This window comes from Micropterus salmoides, unplaced genomic scaffold (assembly GCF_014851395.1).
Source record: "Micropterus salmoides isolate LMB-PRFRI ecotype aquatic unplaced genomic scaffold, ASM1485139v1 Ms_hic_scaffold_16, whole genome shotgun sequence".
Classification (NCBI taxonomy): domain Eukaryota; kingdom Metazoa; phylum Chordata; class Actinopteri; order Centrarchiformes; family Centrarchidae; genus Micropterus; species Micropterus salmoides.
The window spans coordinates 7,830,432-7,850,065 of NW_024040707.1; the positions used below are offsets into that span (position 1 = coordinate 7,830,432).

The window sequence follows — 19,634 nt, forward strand, 5'->3', positions numbered from 1 at the left end:
TTATAGGCATTGTACATGGGGCACATCCTAATTTTTTTTTGTTTGATTACCACACAGCAAACATGCCATGTAATGTTCCACTATAGGAATACTGTACACAATGCACAGAGAATGAAAAGACAGAGGAATTACAGGATGTGTTTGACAGGAGTGAAAATATATTTCCTCAACAAAAGGCAAGGCATGTATATTTCTTAGAGAAATGCGGAAAGGATGAGAAGGAAGCACGTTGATTTCCTTGTGAGAGTTATATTTTGTAGTTATATTTTGTAAGAAGTGCATCTTGGTTTTTTTTTGTCTTTATTTCTGAGAGAGCTGCTTTAATTTCTGTTTGGTTCTTATGGGAATGAGGATGTCTTTATTTACTAATATTTATGTTGAAATACAACACCAATCCATTAACTAACACAGAACATCCTCATTCCCATAAGAACCAAACAGTTAGTTAATGGATTGGTGTTGTATTTCAACATAAATATTAGTAAATATAGTGGTGATGACGGTTGTAGTGTTACATTATCCCAGATGCTAATTCAAAAAATGCACTGCAGAATTATTTCCTGGGTTTATAGGTGTATGTATATGTGTATGTACCATAGACTGTCTATAAAAAGGTATGTATTGTAAAACGTCAAGTAATAGGTTAAAGGCTACTGTCAAATTGTTTATTTCAACCAAGATGAATATTACTTACTTAATAAAAAATAAGGCGATCAAATAACATATCAATTATGAATGAATGGCTCTTACTGATGAACACACAGAGAGAGAGAGATTGACTACCTTAGAAAGGATGAACGCCGTAGGTTACTGTCGTCATTTCAACTTAGATACATTTTTATGAAAAACCATGTTGATTCTTTTAAGCGGTGAACCCTTACGGACAAAAGGAATATGAATAATCAAGGAATGGAAACATATCCAGACTTAATGACCCCCCCCCCCCTTATTTAAATCATCATGCTGGTAAATCTGAATAAATTATACATTGGTGTATGTACCCAGTGGGCTTTAAGAGGTTTTATACATAAAGAAAACTTCTTAAAAACAGACCAGGTATCTGAGATGTTTATTTAGTTGTCACAAACAGGCGTCTAATGAGACTAGACTTTTAATGGAAGTTTTACTATTTTGTTTTATTTTATGTGTTACCATATTGTTATATAATTTTAATTATCTGTTATGTTCTATGTGCGTAGCATAAAGGGACAACAAACTATCATTTGGTTGTACAACCTTGTTTTGTTTGAGGATACATAAATTAACTTGGTACTTGATGCCTTGATATTAAGTATCTTATTACACTGCACCGTGTAAAAGACTGCATGCTATCGTTTCCTGCTCCTTTCTTAACTTTACATCTGAATGGAAACAGGAAATGAGGAGTCCTGAGCAGAGAGCAGCAATGGTATAAACTCACTGTACACTCAGCTGCACGTGTAAAGTGTAGCAACAAAACTGAGCTTTCATCTCAAGTTTTCAACATGCAGCGCAGCTTTCCGCATTCGGAGATCAGGCGAAGGAGCCCCTAAACAACTTGGTAAGTGTTTTTTTCCAAAAGGCTTGTTATTTCATGTTTTGTTTTAGTATATATAGTCTAGGTTTAGTTTAGGTTAAGATTTTACAAATAGAAATCTAATTTTACAGAAAAGTTTTCATTCTTGAAATTACATTTATGTATGTTGTCGCAAGTAATTAGTATGGTGAAATATTTCATCTCTCAAGAACAGAAAGAAGTGAAACTGTTAGCTTTTTACTTTTGGGCAGCCTTTTCTGTTTCACCATACAGAAGGATGGAGTCTGGAACCAAAACAATGTGTTAAAAGCAGAAAAAAAGATGGTGGTGTGAAAGTAAAGTGGAAAAACTCTGAATGGAAAAATGTTTGTATACAGTTACAGAAAAGAACCTGCGTTTATGAGAATCAACCTACGCTGTCTGACTTTCACTTGATTACACTGACAAAACACTCAACCTGCAATGATGAATGTGACAGACAACAACTGCAGTACCCCTTCAGCAGAGTACCAATACTACCTTTACCCAACAGTCTACATCATAGCTTTACTTGTAGGTCTACCGGGGAATCTGGCAGCCCTCATCGCCTTCACCTTCAGGACAACTGACCGCACAGCCTTCAGTGTGTACATCAGTAATCTGGCTCTGGCAGACATCGTCATCATCTGCACTCTACCCTTTAGGATCCACTACCACATCAATGGAAACAATTGGGTGTTTGGAGATGTCGTCTGCCGTGTCACCGGGATTATGTTGTTTGCCAACATCTACATGAGCATCTGTTTCATGACTTGTATCTGTGTGGATCGCTACATGGCTACTGTACATCCTCACACCTATTTGAGGCTGCGGAGCCTCTGGTGCTCTCTGGTTGTGAGTGTGCTGCTCTGGTGTGTGGTTGGAGTAGCTATGCTAGTCTTTATCCTCATGGGGCCTCTGAAAACCAATGACGACGAATCTGGAAGCCACAAGTGCTTCGAGAATTTCGACAAGACTGAGTGGAGCTCACGTTTGGTGGCTTACAGCGTGGTGTGCCTGATCTTCGGCTCCCTGCTGCCCTCCACGATCACCCTGGTGTGTTACCCACTGGCTGCGAGCCGTATTTCCATGATAAAGACTAAAACAGCCCAAAAAGCTGTGAGAGTCATTTACACCATCCTGGCTATAACGCTGCTCTGCTTCCTGCCCTACCATGTGGTGTACCTGCTGCATCTCCTTAGGCGAATGGACATCATCCAGAGATGCTCCTCTGTCAATGCCATCTACAATGCCAGGCGGGTCACCATGGCGCTCGTCATCCTTAACACTTGCATGGACCCCGTGCTTTACTATGTCACCACCAGCCAATTCAAATGGAAGCGTTTAAAGATGACATGGCTGTGGAGAAGAGTCAGAAGGAGGAGGGGTGTTTATAACATTGCAGATGGATGAGCGAAGGGGGTAAAGCACATGCCTGCTATAAATATAGCTCTGTATATGCTTCATTGTCATTGTAATTTTCTATTTTTTTAATAAAAATGTTCAAACTGGCTTTGTACATCAAAATAAAGGGAGAAATCAGTATATGAGTTTATTTTTCTTTATCTTGTGCAGTTCAGTCTATAAATGAGTCCATGAAAAAGTCTGCAACATCACTAAAAAAAGACAATCAGGGCAGCAGCCTGGATACATTTAAGATAACGGGTTCATTTAAGGATCCCTATCCCAACAGTGAAAGGGGAATTTAGCCTTAATGTTGATGAGGTTTACACAATAAGAACGTGAAATTCTCTGCGATGGGAGGGAGTCTCAAGCCTTTAGAAATCCAAGTTCAAAATCTTGACGGCACATGAATTCTTTTTAGAGTAAAATGTCCTTCAAATCTTCATAATTTTGGGACAAAAGATGTTTCAGCACAGTCCAGATGGAAGTCCTTTTTTCAGTAGATTTGAAAGAAAGCTCCCCAGGTCCTCGTCCTGACAAAGAAAACCAGAACATAAAAGTCAAAAAAGAAGCGTTGTAGTAAATTACAAAGCAAGTTAACGCATGTTAACTTAAACACAGATAACCTGAGAGTGCTACTGGGACAAGGAGGAACTGCAGAGGACTGACTAGTAACTATATATTATATGTCACTGTGGTTCCCAACCTTTTTACCCTATGCCTGCAGTTAGCAGTCATAGGGTAAAAAGACTTACTACTGGCTTTGTACTACCGGCGGAGTGATTGTTTCATGAATAATAAAGGCCTAAATAGGTAAACCTCCACAAGCATAATATAGTGAAATAGGGATGCAACTAATGTTATTTTATCATCGTTTAATCTACAGATGTTCTCGATTCATTGTTTGGTCTTTCATATGTCCGAAAATAGTGAAAATGCTTATGAAATTGTCCTATGGGTCAAGACAACATTCATATGTCTTGTTTTGTCTGTCCAACAGTCCAAAACCAATAACATTTAGCTAACGATGACAGAAAAGCATTATAGTTGAAACTAATGACTTAAAATGGTTAATTTACACTTAATGTTTTAGTTTATTGAAACTACATTTGTATTTGTTCTTCTTTATTTCATGATTTGTGTTTTTTTATTAACTTGACACCTGTAATAAAATAAAAAAAAGACATAAAAGGAGAAGCACAGGTGTTTTTATAACCGTTATAACATAACAGCATTACATTTAGGTCGGACAATTAAATGCAGACCTGTGCATTTCCTGCCATGAAAAGGATTCTGTACAGTTCTGTGTTTTAAACAATCTTCTTAAGATGACAAAGAGGCAAAAATACACACTGTATCTTCGCATGTAACATATAAAGCCGCAGAAACCACTCTCCTTCCATTGCGCATTGACTGAGTTCAACAGGCAGGTTTTCAGCACCCTCAACCTTTATCTTATTCTCAAATTCAAAGACCCTACTCTCATAATGTCTGCCCACACAAGTGTTTTTCACTTTTCATGGCTGATCAAACCCCACCTCAGGACTGTGTGGGTATGTAAAGAATGTTTAATTGATATCCCCCCTGGTGATGCGGTCAGGCTGGATTTCTGCCAACAAAAATGTCTTGTGCGCTGTGGCGAAGAGGATCTGGGACAGGAAATAGCGTGGGCAGGGTTCCACAAGTAGTAAATGAAAAAGCTTCTTATCGAAAACTGTCATCATATACTCCTGCAGATGCAGAGGGGAACGTGATGTCTCTGCAGAAACCAAGGTTACAACTTTATGCTTTTTTTTGTAATGGGTAGGGGGTTTTGCCTCAGGGATGATTCTGTCAGAAGCAACTAAATCAGCAGTAGTTAATAAAACTTTGATCTCTCATAAAGATAATGTGCACAAGTCACGAGCAAACTAAAACTTCTATTTTGAACACAATCATGTCCCTTTAGCTGGAAGTCACCCGCCTAACTGTCATGAAGGATATATGAATTAAATAGTAAAAATCTATGTAGAATCTTATTTATATATTCTTTATTTATTACAAATTATAGCAGAGCTATGATATTTGAGATGTGCGTTATGGTGTATCTCCAGGATTGTGTGAGGATTCATTTTAACCCACCTGTAGTAAACAAAAAAATAGTTCTTCACAAAAAGGTGTGAACACAGCCCACAGGGGGTTTTCAACATCTAATACTGCACATACATGCAGGCGGCAACATGTTTTTATGCCGTTTAAAACAATCCGTGCAAGTAAGCTTGCCAGTGCTTACTTAAAGTCTAAAATGTAAATGGCGTATTAGTAAATATCATTTTGAAAATAATACATTTTATTAATTTAGGTATCATGTTGTTCCATATATAAGCTTGACGTTTAGTTACCTAACATTTGTTGCCTATATAAATATGGACCCAGGATTCAGCTGCTGAGCAGGGTTGAGGCAAGCACTTTGAGGGCACAAATACACATTCAAGACATAAATTTATCCCCACAGGTGTATGTCTTGTCACAACTACAATTTGCAGATGACAGAGTGGTTGTCAGTTAAACTGAAATCAGTCGTCACACCAGCCAGTGAGCTTCTAAGGTCAAAACTGTGAAGAGCTATAAATACCTGGGTGCCTGTTTACTATCACCTCTACAGTTATCTTACTGCTTCTGTCTTTTGATACATTTTCGGACCTCACTCTTGTCAGAGTTGTCAATGATCTCTGCATAAGCACAGATTGAAAGGTGTTCATTCTTATGCTTCTAGATTTCAGTGCCACTTCAATGGTTTACGACATATCTGCATAATAAGAGCCCCACTTTGTTTAACCTTCATATCCAGGTATACACCAGTGGATGAGTCACATGTTTTCACCTCGATATTAAGACAAAACAGAAGATGCTACGATACTTGTTGTTGTTTCTGGTGCTGAGGTGAAGAGATAAGAAATTCCTTAGATAGATAAAGTGTAGAACATTGGGGACCTTCCCAATTGTTGACTTTAGTTTCCACAATAACCAATCACTTAGTGTTACAAAATTAGCTTTTTACCACTTAAACAGATCGCAACAATAAGTCAAAACCAAACCTGGAGAGACTTGTACATGTTTTTATAACCTGTACAATTAATTAGCTGCTGTAAAGTCTTTCTCTCTGGCCTGCCACAGAAAACTGTGGGACAGTTTTATTGTGTTTTTATTGCGGTTATGTTTTTATGCTGCCTTGCTGCCAAAAGAATTTCCTGTCACTGGACAATAAAGAACTAAACTAAAACAAGTCTAATGTGCAAGGCATTTAAAAGACTATTTAGATGCCTTCGTAAAATTTTAAAGCATTTTCAGAACCACAAACTGTTGTAACCTCCCTGCACTGGAATAAAGTATCCTCTTAGAACTGATTCTCATTTTCTCCATACAACATTTAGTCCCCGAGGTGCCCATCTTCACAACAATGAAAATGTTTTACCTGATAACTCCAGGAGAGTAGTAGGACTTTAGTGTTGGGGTCTTCAGTGGAGGAGGAGACTTTGATGACAATAGACTCTACCATGACTGTGCCATCAGGGAGGTGCTGGATGGTGTAACCTTTTAACACGCTGAAGCATAGAAATGCAAAAGCCAGGGGTGATAACAGTCAGTTTACATGTCACAAAATGCAGCGAAAATAAAAACATGATTCAGAAGTGAAACATCTCTCACATCACAAGCATCCAGTAACACAGGGGTGAGAAAAAAATCTCAGAAATGACACATATGTGTCTGTATATGCTCACGTACATCACAAATATACTAAAAGAAATTGAAAGAAATTAGACCCTGGGAGGAAATACATTTTTAAATTTATAAATGTGAGCAAGTAAAAAAGAAGGCATAAAACAGTGATGTGGTTCACAGGAGGACAGTACAGAGAGTGGATGGTGTAGGTGCAGACAGTAAACAGATGCAGGAGGCCAAGTAACCTCTTAAGGTGTGTGTAGATTCTGTGAAGTGTGTCGGGGTCACTGTGTGGGTCCTGGAGCTGCACACGACAGGTGAAGCGTAACTGATGTTCATTGAGGCCCAGTTCCTTCAGGGCTTGCTCCGACGACACCAGCTTCAGACTCTGTGCTCATGGGAAAGAAAACAAGGGAGTAGATCACCGTCTGTCGACCGTGATGACCCGAGCAAATCCCACTAGACTGCAGGTCATCAATGTAAAAGGTCACAAAAGCAGTTAGAAATCCAAAGAGCCAACTTACGTTTTCTTTCATGATCAGGGTTCCATGCATGGTGCGAGGTTTTTTGGGATCAGGAAGAGGCCCTTCAACACAAGAATGGTTTAAAACATTCATGGATAAAGAAGTAAATAATTACATTAACACATAGGCATAGATTTGGGTATGGACGATGCCGACGGTGCTGCTGAATTGTCCTTTACAATAATTTTACAGATCTCAAACAATCTCAGCTGTTGGACCAGAGTTGCCAGGGTTTGTGCATTTTCTGCAAAAAGCAGTCTATTACGATGAAGTGTGAAAGAGCTTGATATGTGGGCCGATGATCTGGCAACCCGCTGTACTATGCATTGCTAACTAGCTGCCGCTCTGGCAATAATAATAACATCTGAGCAGTGATGAATGAATGGCAATTTGAAGCGTTTTGCATTATACTTTCAATGGTTCAAACAATGCAGAATTAAAAATATCTTTGCTGGACAACATTACTCAACTGCTATTATATTTCAATTTTAGGTGTAAAGTGCTCAGACATGTCATTTTTTTTCAACAACTTTATTTTTAGGCAAGAATGCCCGCAAAAACAGCATTTTTAAAAAGAACCAAATCGTAATAAAGTAACACCTTAGCTCTTCTGTTATCAGTCCAAACATTTATCATCTTTGACATTATTAACAAGTGGGATTATATTTATTATATATAATTTTTACATCAGTATGTGTTGGGAAATTCTTATATGGATCGATTGTTTGTTATTAATTAGTGTGCATCTACTCTATGTCTGTGTGTTTTATTCTGATTGTAAAATGAATGTTTGTGTTTTATGTGTTTGTTTTCAAGGTGCAACGTTTTAATTCACAATAATTACACAATAGAACTGTATGTGACTGTTAAAAGCAACATAGTCTTGAATCGCAGACCTCAGCCAGCTGCTACAGAAATCGAACATAAGTTTGAAAAGACGAGGGATAATAGCGACAGATTCTTTGAACAAGTCTTGAGAAGCTTGGAAAGTCACGACATTTGTCATTACGACAACTAATTTGGGTCATGACATTTATGTGCGATGGGGCAAGATTGCTAGTAAAGTACACTGCACAAATCAACAGAAGTCAAAAGGTCAAGCTCAATAAACAAAATCCTTAAAGTGAAACTGTGTAGGCACCCTGTACCAAAACCACTGTTACCAAGGACAAACTGTGTGCCATTGAGGGCTGAACAATTAATCGAAATTTTATCCAAATCGAAATATGGCCTACAGCACTTTTCAAATCGCAAAATGTGTGTCAAATTAATCCCATTTTATATTATATATTGTTGTGCTGCAGAGATGTCCTGGCCTGCACATGATAATCTACAGACTTAAAGGTTCAGATTTAGTGGCATCTAGTCATGAGGGTTGTGAATTGGAACACTCTGTCCAGTCTACCACTGCCCCCTAACCTTTCAAAGAGGGTAGGACAGCTACGGTGTCTGACACAGCACAAAAGGTGCCTCTTCTGAGATAGCAGAGAGTGGCCAGTCAAGCCAAATGAGGTTTCTTTAGGTATATTTATTAAGAAATTATATTTACTTAATTATTCAGTAAAACCATATATTATTGTGACTTTGCCATTGACAGACAACATGGAAAATGTAAGCCAAGAGTGTGAAACACTGTTACTGTTGCTGCACCACTGTCCATTATAAACCACATATTAAATAAAGTTTATACAAACATTGACAAGGAAACACAATAATTCTCTATTGACCCTCGCCAAAACTGCCCGCCAACAATAATATCTGGCCCGCTACCAGATTATGGTGCTTTAATAGCTGCAAAAAATATAAATAAATAAATACTTTGCTTAAAAAAAGATCTCAGTCATAACAACAGCAGTTACTCACATAATCACTTCCTCTTTAGTAGTTTTGCCTACAAAATAAAGGCGCGAGAAAGCTTGTTTATTGCAATCTTCTATTTAAATAAAAAAGTCCTCCAACTGAGCTTACCAAACAACAGCCTAAGTGAAGTAATATTATGGCTTATATTCTCATCCACCATCTTATGGTTGAAGATATTGCTCCGATTCAAAACTTATTTGCAGACCCCGGCAGTATATTATTACTACTTCTTCTTCTAATGTATGTATTCAACATAGTGATGAGTGTCTGCACTGCCTGAATTGTACCAGAAGAACTTAGTGACGAAACCATAGACTGTATATAAAAACGCGAAACACGGTCTGTAGTGCTGTTTGTCTGTTTTCAGCTACTGTAGAAACATGACGATGCAACGTCGCAACGTCCGTGGAAGGGGGTGCCCACGGTTATCTAGATAGAAATGGCTCATTCTAAGGTAATAAAAACATAATGTTTTATTATATAAGGTCTTTATACACAACTGTAAACATAGTTATGGATCTTATATTGCATTTCTGTTGATAGATCTTCAAAAATATTACACAGTGAACCTTTAAGAAAACATCTTTGTTTGGTACAGCTCTTTGCAAAAATCTCACCATAATCATTTAGATATAATAATATTATAATGATGTAAAAATGACCATTCCCTCAAATATCGCAAATACAATATGAGTCAAAATATTCGCAATTAGATGTTTTTTCAAAATCATTCAGCCCTAGTGCCATTTTATTACTCCTCAGGCTGTGAATTAAACAAACAAATTCCTAAGGTTTCTCAACCATCAACAAAACATACCTCCGAGAGCCATCTCCCTCTTGAGTAGGTTGAGTGAGATATCCACAGGCACACTGGGGTTTGTTGTCACAGTCGCTGTCTCTCCGTTAGCTGGCATGTGGCAATCTATGCCTGCCATTTTAAAACAGAAACTTTAAAAACACTGACAGTGCCTTCTCGTCCTACTGTAAGCCTGCATTCATTTACCAATTATTTATAACAAGCACAACATTATTGATGTGTTGTACACAGGTCTACTTTGCAAATCTGTTGAAAGCCGCGGTTGGAGATGCACTTACTGAACTCCTGCTCAATTTTGCCCTTTAGGAACTCCATTTTTACTGCCTCCCCGTGTACCAGCAGCATGTTTCGAGGCTCTGCCATACGAATAAGCTGCATGATGCCTTTGGCATCAGCATGGGCACTGAAGGACATGTACTCCACCTGTAGTTTCACATCCAGCTGTTAGAATTAAAGAAAAAAATGTCAGTCACTATGCATGTGTTGTTTTTCACCTGGATCACAATTTCACATTGTTTTTTAAAATATATTTTGGGAAATTCCTGCTTCCTTAAATATGAAGCTAGGAGACATTAGCTTAGCCTTGCATAAAAACTGGAAGCAAGGGGAAACAGCTAGTTGGCCTCTGTCTAAAGCTCACAAATTAACATATTACACCTCGTTTGTTTAATCTATACACAAATGTAAATGTAAAGGTGATTTGTTTTGTGAGGATTTATAAAATATTTACCTGCTCTCTGTAAAAAAAACTAAAAAAGTCCCACAAATTAACATGTTAGAAAGTGAACTTCAGAGGCGCTAGTAGGCAGATTTTGTTACCACTGGATACAGCAGGCTAGCAGTTTCTTCCTGCTATCAGTATTTCTGCTAAGCTAACTGCCTTCTGGCCATAGCTTATGGTTTAACAGAGAGGTATAACAGTCGTATAGATTTTCTCCCACCAAGAAAGTGAATAAGCATTTCTTAAAGCAACTCTGCAACAAACATAAGTCACAAGGAAGATGAGAGAAAGGTGGGATAACATGATGGAGGTCATTAGTTCCATGTGTAAAATACACAACTTCATCTGCAGAACAGACAGAAATAATTTAAGCAATAAAATACAGTATGATCCCATAACTAAGAGATGAAGGTGAAATTATAAAGCTCTTACTGTTGATCTCCCTTCCATCTCCAGTTTCTTCTGCCCATTAAGGATCTTGTGACCGATTGTTCCTTGTACACAATACCCAGGCATGATGACCTAAAAAAACAGAACTAGCTGTTTATCAAGTAATGTTATTTTAAAAAAACAAAAAAACATCTTCAATTTGTTTACGAGGCTCACCATGTTCTTCTCATTGCCAGCCCATTTCTTGAAGATCTGCAACGACTGACCAGCATGCAGCATGCCCGGTGTGGCAAACACCACCTGAAAGTGTACACAGTTGTTATTCACTGCCATTTATTTTTCCTCCTATAACTTCTTAAAAGCTTGCACACTTTGGAGGAAAAATGATACTTACCATAGGTCCAGGATTATCAGCGTAGGAGCGGTCGAAGGCCTTGATGTGCTTAAATTCAAACATGTTTCTCTGTACAAATGTTTTTCTGATCTTCTGGTTGGTCCATGTTATGAAAAGCTTGTAATAATGATTAGCTTTCTCCGTCAACCCAGTGGAGAAGTAGATTGGGGCCTTCAGGTTCATTCTCTCCCTGGTTGGTGAGGGGAGGTAATTAGAGTGTCTGCTGCCACTTGATATGATTAAGTTCACACACCATCATAATTTGATCAAGCTTAATTGAATGAATACAGCTATTCAAGGGAGCTGACAATTTTGGACCTTTATGTATTGTAATCATGTGCAATTCTCATTTTTGCTGTGTGAATCACTTTGGGCTGCACATTTGTATGGAAGGTGTTTTATAAATCAGGTTCGGCTGAGTTGAATTACACCACATTATCATTATTATTATTATTTAGAGTTCACAGCATAAATGAGTACACCCCAACAAATTTCTCAGACAAACATCCATCTCACTTTAAAATTAATACTTTATATGGGATCCTATACAATAAAATATTGGTGCATATTTGTTTTGTTGGCTTGAAATCAGATCACTCAGTACAAAAGGCAAAACTGGAAAAAATCTAACCAAAACATTTAAGATCATGGTGCAAAAATGAGTAAACCCCAATGAATGTCTTAGAAAACTGATATAATTATAATTAACATGAATCCACCAAGAGTTGAGTCCAATCAAACATCAATCAATCAATTAAGAGAGGTATTTAACATAGAAAATCCTTTTAACACGATAATGACCCAAAACATACATTTAAGGCAGGGTGAAAGTGATTCAGTGGCCAAGCATGTCTCTAGACCTCAACCCAATACTCGTGGGGAGTTCTGAAAAGACAAGTTTTATTCTCCATCCAGCATCCAGGATCTGAAAGAGTTAATTCTTCAAGAATGGAGAAAGATAGATGTAGCTGTATGTTGTCAACTTGTTCAAGTTGTTGTTGTCAACTTGTTCAAGTCTTGTTCTGGAAGATTTGCTGCTGTTCTTAAACGTCAAGGAGGCCATACAAAATATTAGATTTAGTAGAATTTGTTGATAGGGTGTATAATTTTATAAAATAAATAATAATAATAATAATAAACACCTCGTTTGAATAAAATGTTGTTGTTTTTTTCCTAGAGAAGCTACGAGACCTCACTGTTATGGTATAGAATTAATATAATATAAATATAATATTATTGGTCTCATATTCACTGAGAAATGGACAAGAGTCTTAATTTTCAAAGGGGTGTACTCATTTATGCTGTGCACTGTACATTCACAAAGCTTTACTGAAAATGTAAAACAAAACTTATTTGAATTTTGCCTCTGGAGTTTGTTTTAAAAACTGAAGAACAACCCTACCAAAATGTTTCCAGCAGGATGCAGAGTTCTTGTGCTCTTCCGAGGGCAAACACAGGAATGAGAACCTGAAAAGATAACAAGGAAACATTTGAACATTTGCACTGAATGTTTGTAAAACCTTCATCCCTTCCCCATAATGTAATATAAAGAAAAACAAAAACCTCCACCACAAAGTAAAGAATTACCTTTCCTCCTCTTTCTATGGTTTCATGCACCTTCTTCAAAAAGTCCCTCTCTCTGCATCTCTTTGAGTCACGGATGGTGGTAGCATATGTGGACTCTGAGATGAGGATGTCTGGACGGCACTTATCAATCCACGCAGCACTGCAAATGTACAACACAAGGATGAAGACACTGTGTAGTGCGTGGGCATAAACTCCAGCATACAATAATTAAATGCAGTAAAGGCCACTTACCCTAAATGCCTGTCAGGTGTCATGTTATAGTCTCCCTGAAAATAAAAAAGACATTATTCTGAGATCTTGGCAGTCAAATTCACTGAGTTTGATACAGTACAAACTTGTTTACACTCACAGTGTAGACCACAGACTCTGATCCCACTTTGATCTGCACCATGGCAGCTCCCAGGACATGGCCTGCATAGTATGCCTTGATCTCCAGCTCATCATCCACCTGCCAGCAGCACAACAAAAAACAGCTTGATTCGCCATCAAAAGAGACGAGCAGCTGGTGCAGAAATGATTAATAGCTGGATATCTGGGCACATCAAAAATGATATCGGCACTGCACCTGGACAGTTTGGTGGAGGTTCAAAGGTACAACTTTCTTCATGCAGTCCTTGATCATCTGCGAGGTGAAGAAGTTGGTTTCTCCCTTTTTGTCGACCGTGATCTTGCGGAAGTCTTCCAGCAAAATGGGACAGATAGCCTTGGTGGGATGGGTCATGTAGATGGGTCCATCGTAGCCCACCATCTCACTCATGAAGGGCAGAGCGCCACAGTGGTCCAAGTGGAAATGGCTGAGAAAGGAACAGGTGCAGCCATGTCAGAATACTGGACTGTTTTATTTATTTTATACATGTTGATAAGAGAGAAATGGCACTATATCATGTAAATATGAGGACAACAAACCTGATGATTACACAGTCCAAAAAGTCTGTCAGACGTCCATTCTGGGTTATATAAGAAAAGTCAGGGAACCGTCTCTGCAATGACAAAAGAGAGTGGCATTCAATTAGCATTATGCTAGAACTTATAATATTAATATAAGTTACATTATTATTAATGCATTCAAAATAAAAAAAAACATTTGAAAGAAGACAGTTGCAGGTACTTAGCTAAAGTCACTGAAGATGCTGCTAAAGAGCAGAGAAGAGGGATTACACTTGCAATTAGATACTGTAAGTAAAGGTTGTCCTCATTATTGATTAATCTGCTGGTTATGGAAGTGAAAGGGTTGCCTATTAGAATACGTTACGTAAAAAAGGTAGGTATATTTAACTGTAAAAATCAATAAATTTCCACACAATTTGGTAATCATTGCTTGGTCTATGAAATTACATTTATTCATTTAGCTGACGCTTTTATCCAAAGCAACTTACAATTGCTGTGCATGTCAGAGGTCACACGCAATGATGGGTTAAGTGTCTTGCTCAGGTCACATGCCTTTGGTGTAAGGGACCCGAACCCGGGTCTCTTACACCAAAGGCAGGTCTTATCCACTGCTCCATCACCACCACCACCCTCCCAAAGATATTCAATGACAATGGTATAAAGTAGCAAATCCTCAGTTTTGAGGAGCTGCAACTACAGAATGTTTGCTTTAAAAAGCCATTAACTGATTACCAAAAAAGTTGCAATTTATATTTTCAGTAGATTGACTAGTCAGTTAGACAAGTAATCTTCAGCTGTAACTTATAGTTAGTCAGTATGGCTAGCCAACAACACTCCTGTATTACAGCAACCACCAGGTGAATAAATTGCAGGCATTTAAAAACATGTGTAAAAACTTTTTAATTAACAAAACTGAAAGAGGTGAGATTGAAGGTGCTTTATAAATTTATGAAGCTTTAATTTAGAGTAATGCTGCATCAGTTATAGATAAATCTGCATAGTAGCTGAGACATGGCAGTCTTTGCAGTTAATATGGTTTGGAGCAGGTTATTCTTAACACCTTGTCTGTGCACCTTTAGTTTCAAGCTCCCATGATGAATTTATGTATTTAGTACTTTAGCACTTTTATGTAAATGTTTGAACAAGTGTGTCATGTGTACGTTGTTCATGACAGAAACCAAACCAAAGGAAAAAAAAAACATGTCGTACTGATCATCTTACACAGTTGTTGTTGTTGTTTTTTCTAAGCCATAAGCTACTTAACTTACATCATCATTGTATCCCATGTGCATTCCACAGTCCAGCATTATATTTTTGCCTCCAATTGAGACAAGGATGCAGCTGCGGCCGACATCCTGTCCAGCACCTTGGAGAGGGAACAGTGAAGTTGAAGGAAAGCTTTTAAAACACAGTGAATGCGCCAGTAAGACCACTAAGTTAGCTTCCTCAGCTAACAACAGCTACTAACGATAAATGGTGAAACTTGCGAGTTGTTTTTGACTTCATAACAGCAGGAGATACACAAGTTATTACTATTCAAACAGAGCCAGACATTTAGCGAATAGAGACCTTCAATGTTTTAGACACATTTATTGTTGACGGAACTAGCAATGCAGATGCTAACTTAGCCACTGGGACGTTACTCACCCAGTGGTGTTACTTTTATTTCAGGCATGTTTTCTCATCAGGACAGCCTGTTTTTGAAGACAGATGAATGACACCTCGGTAACCCAGCTGGGCGGACTGTTTTCTATGAATAACACCTTGTTTGCAACAAAATGTTTGCTGTTCAGTTAACTTACATGCGGGTCGGGTTTTTTTTTTACCAGTGTCAAGTCACCCACAGTAAACCGTGGATGCGACTTCCGGGTAGCGCATTCAAAATAAATGTCCTTTTTGCCGATCATTTTACAAGAATGGTAAGTTCAATCTCTTTGTTTCTATTTGAATTTGTGTATTATACATTCATCTTCATAAAGTAGGTATTTTACAGGCTGATTCCAGTATTTTTAGAATTAATATTACAGATGCATTGAAATGATAGACCTATGTTGGATCTGGATCAGGATCAGCACCAATACTGACCTTATAAACCAGATCAGGTACTATATCAGCCAGGGCATCCCCATTTCCATCCCTAGTAGTTTAAAAAAAAAAATTACTTACTGCCTTTGTGAAGTTAAAAAATGGACGTCAAATAATTTCCTCCAACTGAACTCAGACAAAACAGAAATCCTGGTCATCTTGTCCCAGCAGATGGCAAAACAAATACTGCCATCTGCTGGTTCCCTAGTAAATCACATTAAGCCTGTGGCAAAGAACCTTGGTGTTTGGTTTGATAGTAATTTAAATTTCGAGCAGCACACCACAAAGCTTGTTCAATCATGTTTTTAACGATCTATGTTAACTTTTAAGGACACCGAGACCATTTTACACGCCTTCATCTCATCACGCCTGGATTATTGCAACAGCCTTTTCACCTGTTTAACCCAAAAATCTATTGATCGACTCCAGACTGTCCAGAACTCAGCTGCCAGGCTTTTAACCAGATCAAAGAAATATGACCACATTACCCCTGTTTTAGCTTCATTACACTGGCTCCCAGTATGTTTTAGAATTGATCACTTTTAAAGCTCTTCATGGCCTCTCGCCTTGTTATATTTCTGACCTTTTAGTCCCATATAGATCCTCGGGCTGTTCCAGAGTCTCGACTGAAAACTAAAGGGGACAAAGCGTTTGCTGTCAGGGCCCCGAGGCTCTGGAACAGCCTGCCCGAGGAAATCAGGTCGGTCAGTGAACTCTTTTAAGTCCCTTCTTAAAACATACTTTTATAGGAGAGCCTTTCCCGATCTTATTTGACTTCATTTTATCCCTTTTATTTTATTCTATTTTACTAATTTTATATTTATCTTAAACGTGTATTTTAGTCTTTTCAATGTTTTCATGCCTTTATCTTGTATTGTTTTTGTATTATTGTCTCTTGGGTATTATTGTCTTTACACTTGTTAAAGCACTTTGTAACTTGTTTTTGAAAAGTGCTCTACAAATAAAGATTATTATTATTATTATTATTATTAATAATAATGCTCTGATTAGCTGGGAACTGAAGTAAATAAAGTAGCCTAGATTTATACATAACAGTAAATAATATAGATTAAGCTATAGAATTTGTAACACAAGAAAATGTACAGCGTCATTTTCCCCATGTCATTTGGACAACAGTTTTTAAATCTCATGTCACTAATTAGAGTGTGGCATTAACATTTGTTTTAAAAAGCACAGCCACAGATGCTGATTGTTTTGTTTTTTGATGCATTGATATAACATAAATATAACGAGAATGCCTCTGAAGTAAATTGCCTATCGAGCTTTATCTATTTTAACAAATCACAGTGACATTCAGTTATCTAAATGTTACAGATCTCTAATTGATCGCATGGTAGCCACAGTCCTCTATTTTCTTACCGAAGCGCTGAACCTCCGACGCCATCGCTTTTATTTTGGAGGCAAAGTCACCAATATCCGGTGATTTCCGGCCCGCGTCTGCGCAGTAGAAGCAGATTAGAGAAGCAGTAACTTGTCTTACGGATACGAAGAGAAATGCTTAGTTTTTCTTTCACCTTTAAGTTTTCTTGGAGGTAATGTGTTCGCTCTGTGGTTGTTTACCTCAGTACTTACATTTGTTGCCATCTCCACTTTGTTAGTAGCCGTTAAATACCTTTGCTCATTCATTTGTTACCTGTCCATTTTTGTCGGTAGCACTTCCGTATAGAAAACCATGGCAGATTCTGTTGATTCAGAAGACCAGACATTCTGCTTACAGGAGGTGCTCGACACTTTCAAGTTGTGTTTGTCCGAGAATAAAGAGGTCTACCTTGAACACTACGTCGCTGGGTGGCGTGGTCTGGTAAAGTAAGTTGGTCAAATCTTTTGGCATGTGTTGGACTTATGTGGCTTCTCTTGTGTGAACTGATAAAATGTGTATGCACTTACAGCCTGGTTATCCAATGCTGTACATACTACACTCAGCTGAAGCAGTCTACAAAGTGTCACTGAGGTGTTTTGTTCATCCCTTTAATAGGTTTCTGAACAGCTTGGGGAATGTCTTTGGCTTCATTTCCAAGGATGCTGTCAACAAGATCAAGATCCTGGTCAACTACCTGGAGGGTGAGAACGGGTCTCACTATGTCACTGTCCAGTCAATGGTAAAATATGAGCTGGAGACTGGACTAGTGGACCTGACCAAGAGGGGCAGCCATGCAGAGTCAGGCTGCCGTACTCTACTGAGGCTGCACCGTGCGCTGAGGTGGCTGGAGCTCTTCCTGGAGCGCCTCCGCACCAGCAGTGAGGACAGCAAGACATCTGTCATGTGTGCAGAGGCCTACAATGAGTCTCTTGCCCAGCACCACCCTTGGCTGGTCCGCAAGGCTGCAGGCATGGCGTTCTGCGTGCTCCCAGGGCGTCCCGCTTTCCTTGAAGTGATGAATGTAGGGCCCCCGGAACAAGTCGTGGCCATGCTAGGGGACGCTCTACCTCTTATCTCTGAGGTGTACCAGATCACAGAGGAACTTTACGCTCAACATAATCTGCTTGATTTACCATAGAGAGCAACAAGTACTATTGTCTGCCACTTTAAATGATTAAATATCCTCTACTTGTCCCGCCTGAAGGGCTTTAAAGCTAGCTACTACTCCTGTTTGGTGATTTAAGTGTTTCTCTGTACAGTGTTGGATACAAATAATTTAGCATCATTTCATTGATGCTAATCTGTACCTACTGCATTATCTACTGTTAATTATAATGTTGCATGTTAGTCTTTATAATCTGAATGAACTTTTAAATTCAGCTTTTGCTCATAGATTTATTTGTTTTTAATTTAAATTGTTGAAGGGAACAGAAGTCTTTGCTCAGTGCTAATAGCTGTTCATTTGTTTTTCACAATTTATCCCCCAAAAAGACCAAGTTGATACAAATTATGTGGGGATATATTATTTAGAACCAGAGCTGCAAAGATCAGTTTGTTAATCAATTAGTTGATCTGATGAAAGTTAATCTGCAGCTATTTTGAGAATCGATTAAATATTTAAGTTATTTTTTCAAGCAAAAACACCAAATAGTTTGGTCTCATAATGTAGTAAATCATTATCAACCAATTTGATAATCGATAATGAAAATAATCTGATTTAGAACTGATAGCAATCATGATTTTATATATTAGAGAAATGCTTGTATGAAAGCTGTATAAGCTTCTCTGAGAGTAACCTCTCATTTGCAGGAAGGCCCTGATCCCATGTACACTCTACACATTTACACTTGGAAGCTGCCCAGCACAACCGCAGCCTCGTCTGCTGGCCACTGAGCAGCTCACCTGGAGCGGCTGGGGTTATGGGCCTTGCTTAAGGGCACCTCAGTGGTGGTAAATGAGGGACTATTTGTTTTACTTTTCATACCCAGATTTTATCCTGCTGGTCCGGGGATTGAACCAGCGACCTCCCGGGCACAAGCTCGCTTCTCTTAGAAGCCTTTGGGCATGATGTTCTCGTACCATATCTCATTCAAATTTTAACATATTTATGCTCCTGTTACACAGTGGGTATTGCTGTAATCTAATACTAGATGATCTGATGTTTGGTGATACTAAGTACTGCATAAATTATCACGGTCTTATAGTAAAAAATACAGAAAAAAAGAATACCGGTAAACTGCAGCCTTAATGGGTGAGTAGCAGTTTCCAAACCACTTCTTCATCCATCCATCCATCCATCCATCCATCCATCGTCAACCGCTTATCCTGCGTACAGGGTCGAGGGCCA

At 38.4% G+C, this 19,634-nt stretch overlaps 3 protein-coding genes across 4 annotated transcripts; 2 read left to right on the forward strand and 1 right to left on the reverse strand.

Moving 5' to 3' along the window:
• Positions 1–1,173: 1,173 nt before the first annotated feature.
• Positions 1,174–3,079, forward strand: LOC119905783 (lysophosphatidic acid receptor 6). Its single transcript, XM_038723104.1, has 2 exons — positions 1,174–1,540; positions 1,894–3,079. The coding sequence occupies exon 2, from the start codon at positions 1,979–1,981 to the stop codon at positions 2,945–2,947; it is 969 nt and encodes a 322-aa protein (XP_038579032.1). The 5' UTR covers positions 1,174–1,540; positions 1,894–1,978; the 3' UTR covers positions 2,948–3,079.
• Positions 3,073–15,642, reverse strand: ints11 (integrator complex subunit 11). The gene is made up of 17 exons (XM_038723103.1): positions 15,469–15,642; positions 15,090–15,187; positions 13,840–13,913; positions 13,499–13,727; positions 13,283–13,381; positions 13,165–13,199; positions 12,934–13,072; positions 12,749–12,813; positions 11,347–11,536; positions 11,169–11,252; positions 10,995–11,084; positions 10,120–10,282; positions 9,842–9,952; positions 7,165–7,226; positions 6,886–7,028; positions 6,393–6,522; positions 3,073–3,471 (listed from the first exon to the last, which is right to left on the reverse strand). The coding sequence occupies exons 1-17, from the start codon at positions 15,494–15,496 to the stop codon at positions 3,406–3,408; spliced, it is 1,806 nt and encodes a 601-aa protein (XP_038579031.1). The 5' UTR covers positions 15,497–15,642; the 3' UTR covers positions 3,073–3,405.
• Positions 15,643–15,648: 6 nt separating this feature from the next.
• Positions 15,649–18,715, forward strand: LOC119905784 (ceramide-1-phosphate transfer protein). Of its 2 annotated transcripts, none has more exons than XM_038723106.1 (3): positions 15,649–15,740; positions 17,581–17,733; positions 17,903–18,667. In XM_038723106.1, the coding sequence occupies exons 2-3, from the start codon at positions 17,600–17,602 to the stop codon at positions 18,423–18,425; spliced, it is 657 nt and encodes a 218-aa protein (XP_038579034.1). In that variant the 5' UTR covers positions 15,649–15,740; positions 17,581–17,599; the 3' UTR covers positions 18,426–18,667. The 2 variants fall into 2 exon arrangements, with proteins under 2 accessions (XP_038579034.1, XP_038579033.1); XM_038723105.1 differs by lacking the exon at positions 15,649–15,740 and adding an exon at positions 17,357–17,459 and having other exon boundaries at positions 17,903–18,715.
• The last annotated feature ends 919 nt before the right edge of the window (positions 18,716–19,634 follow it).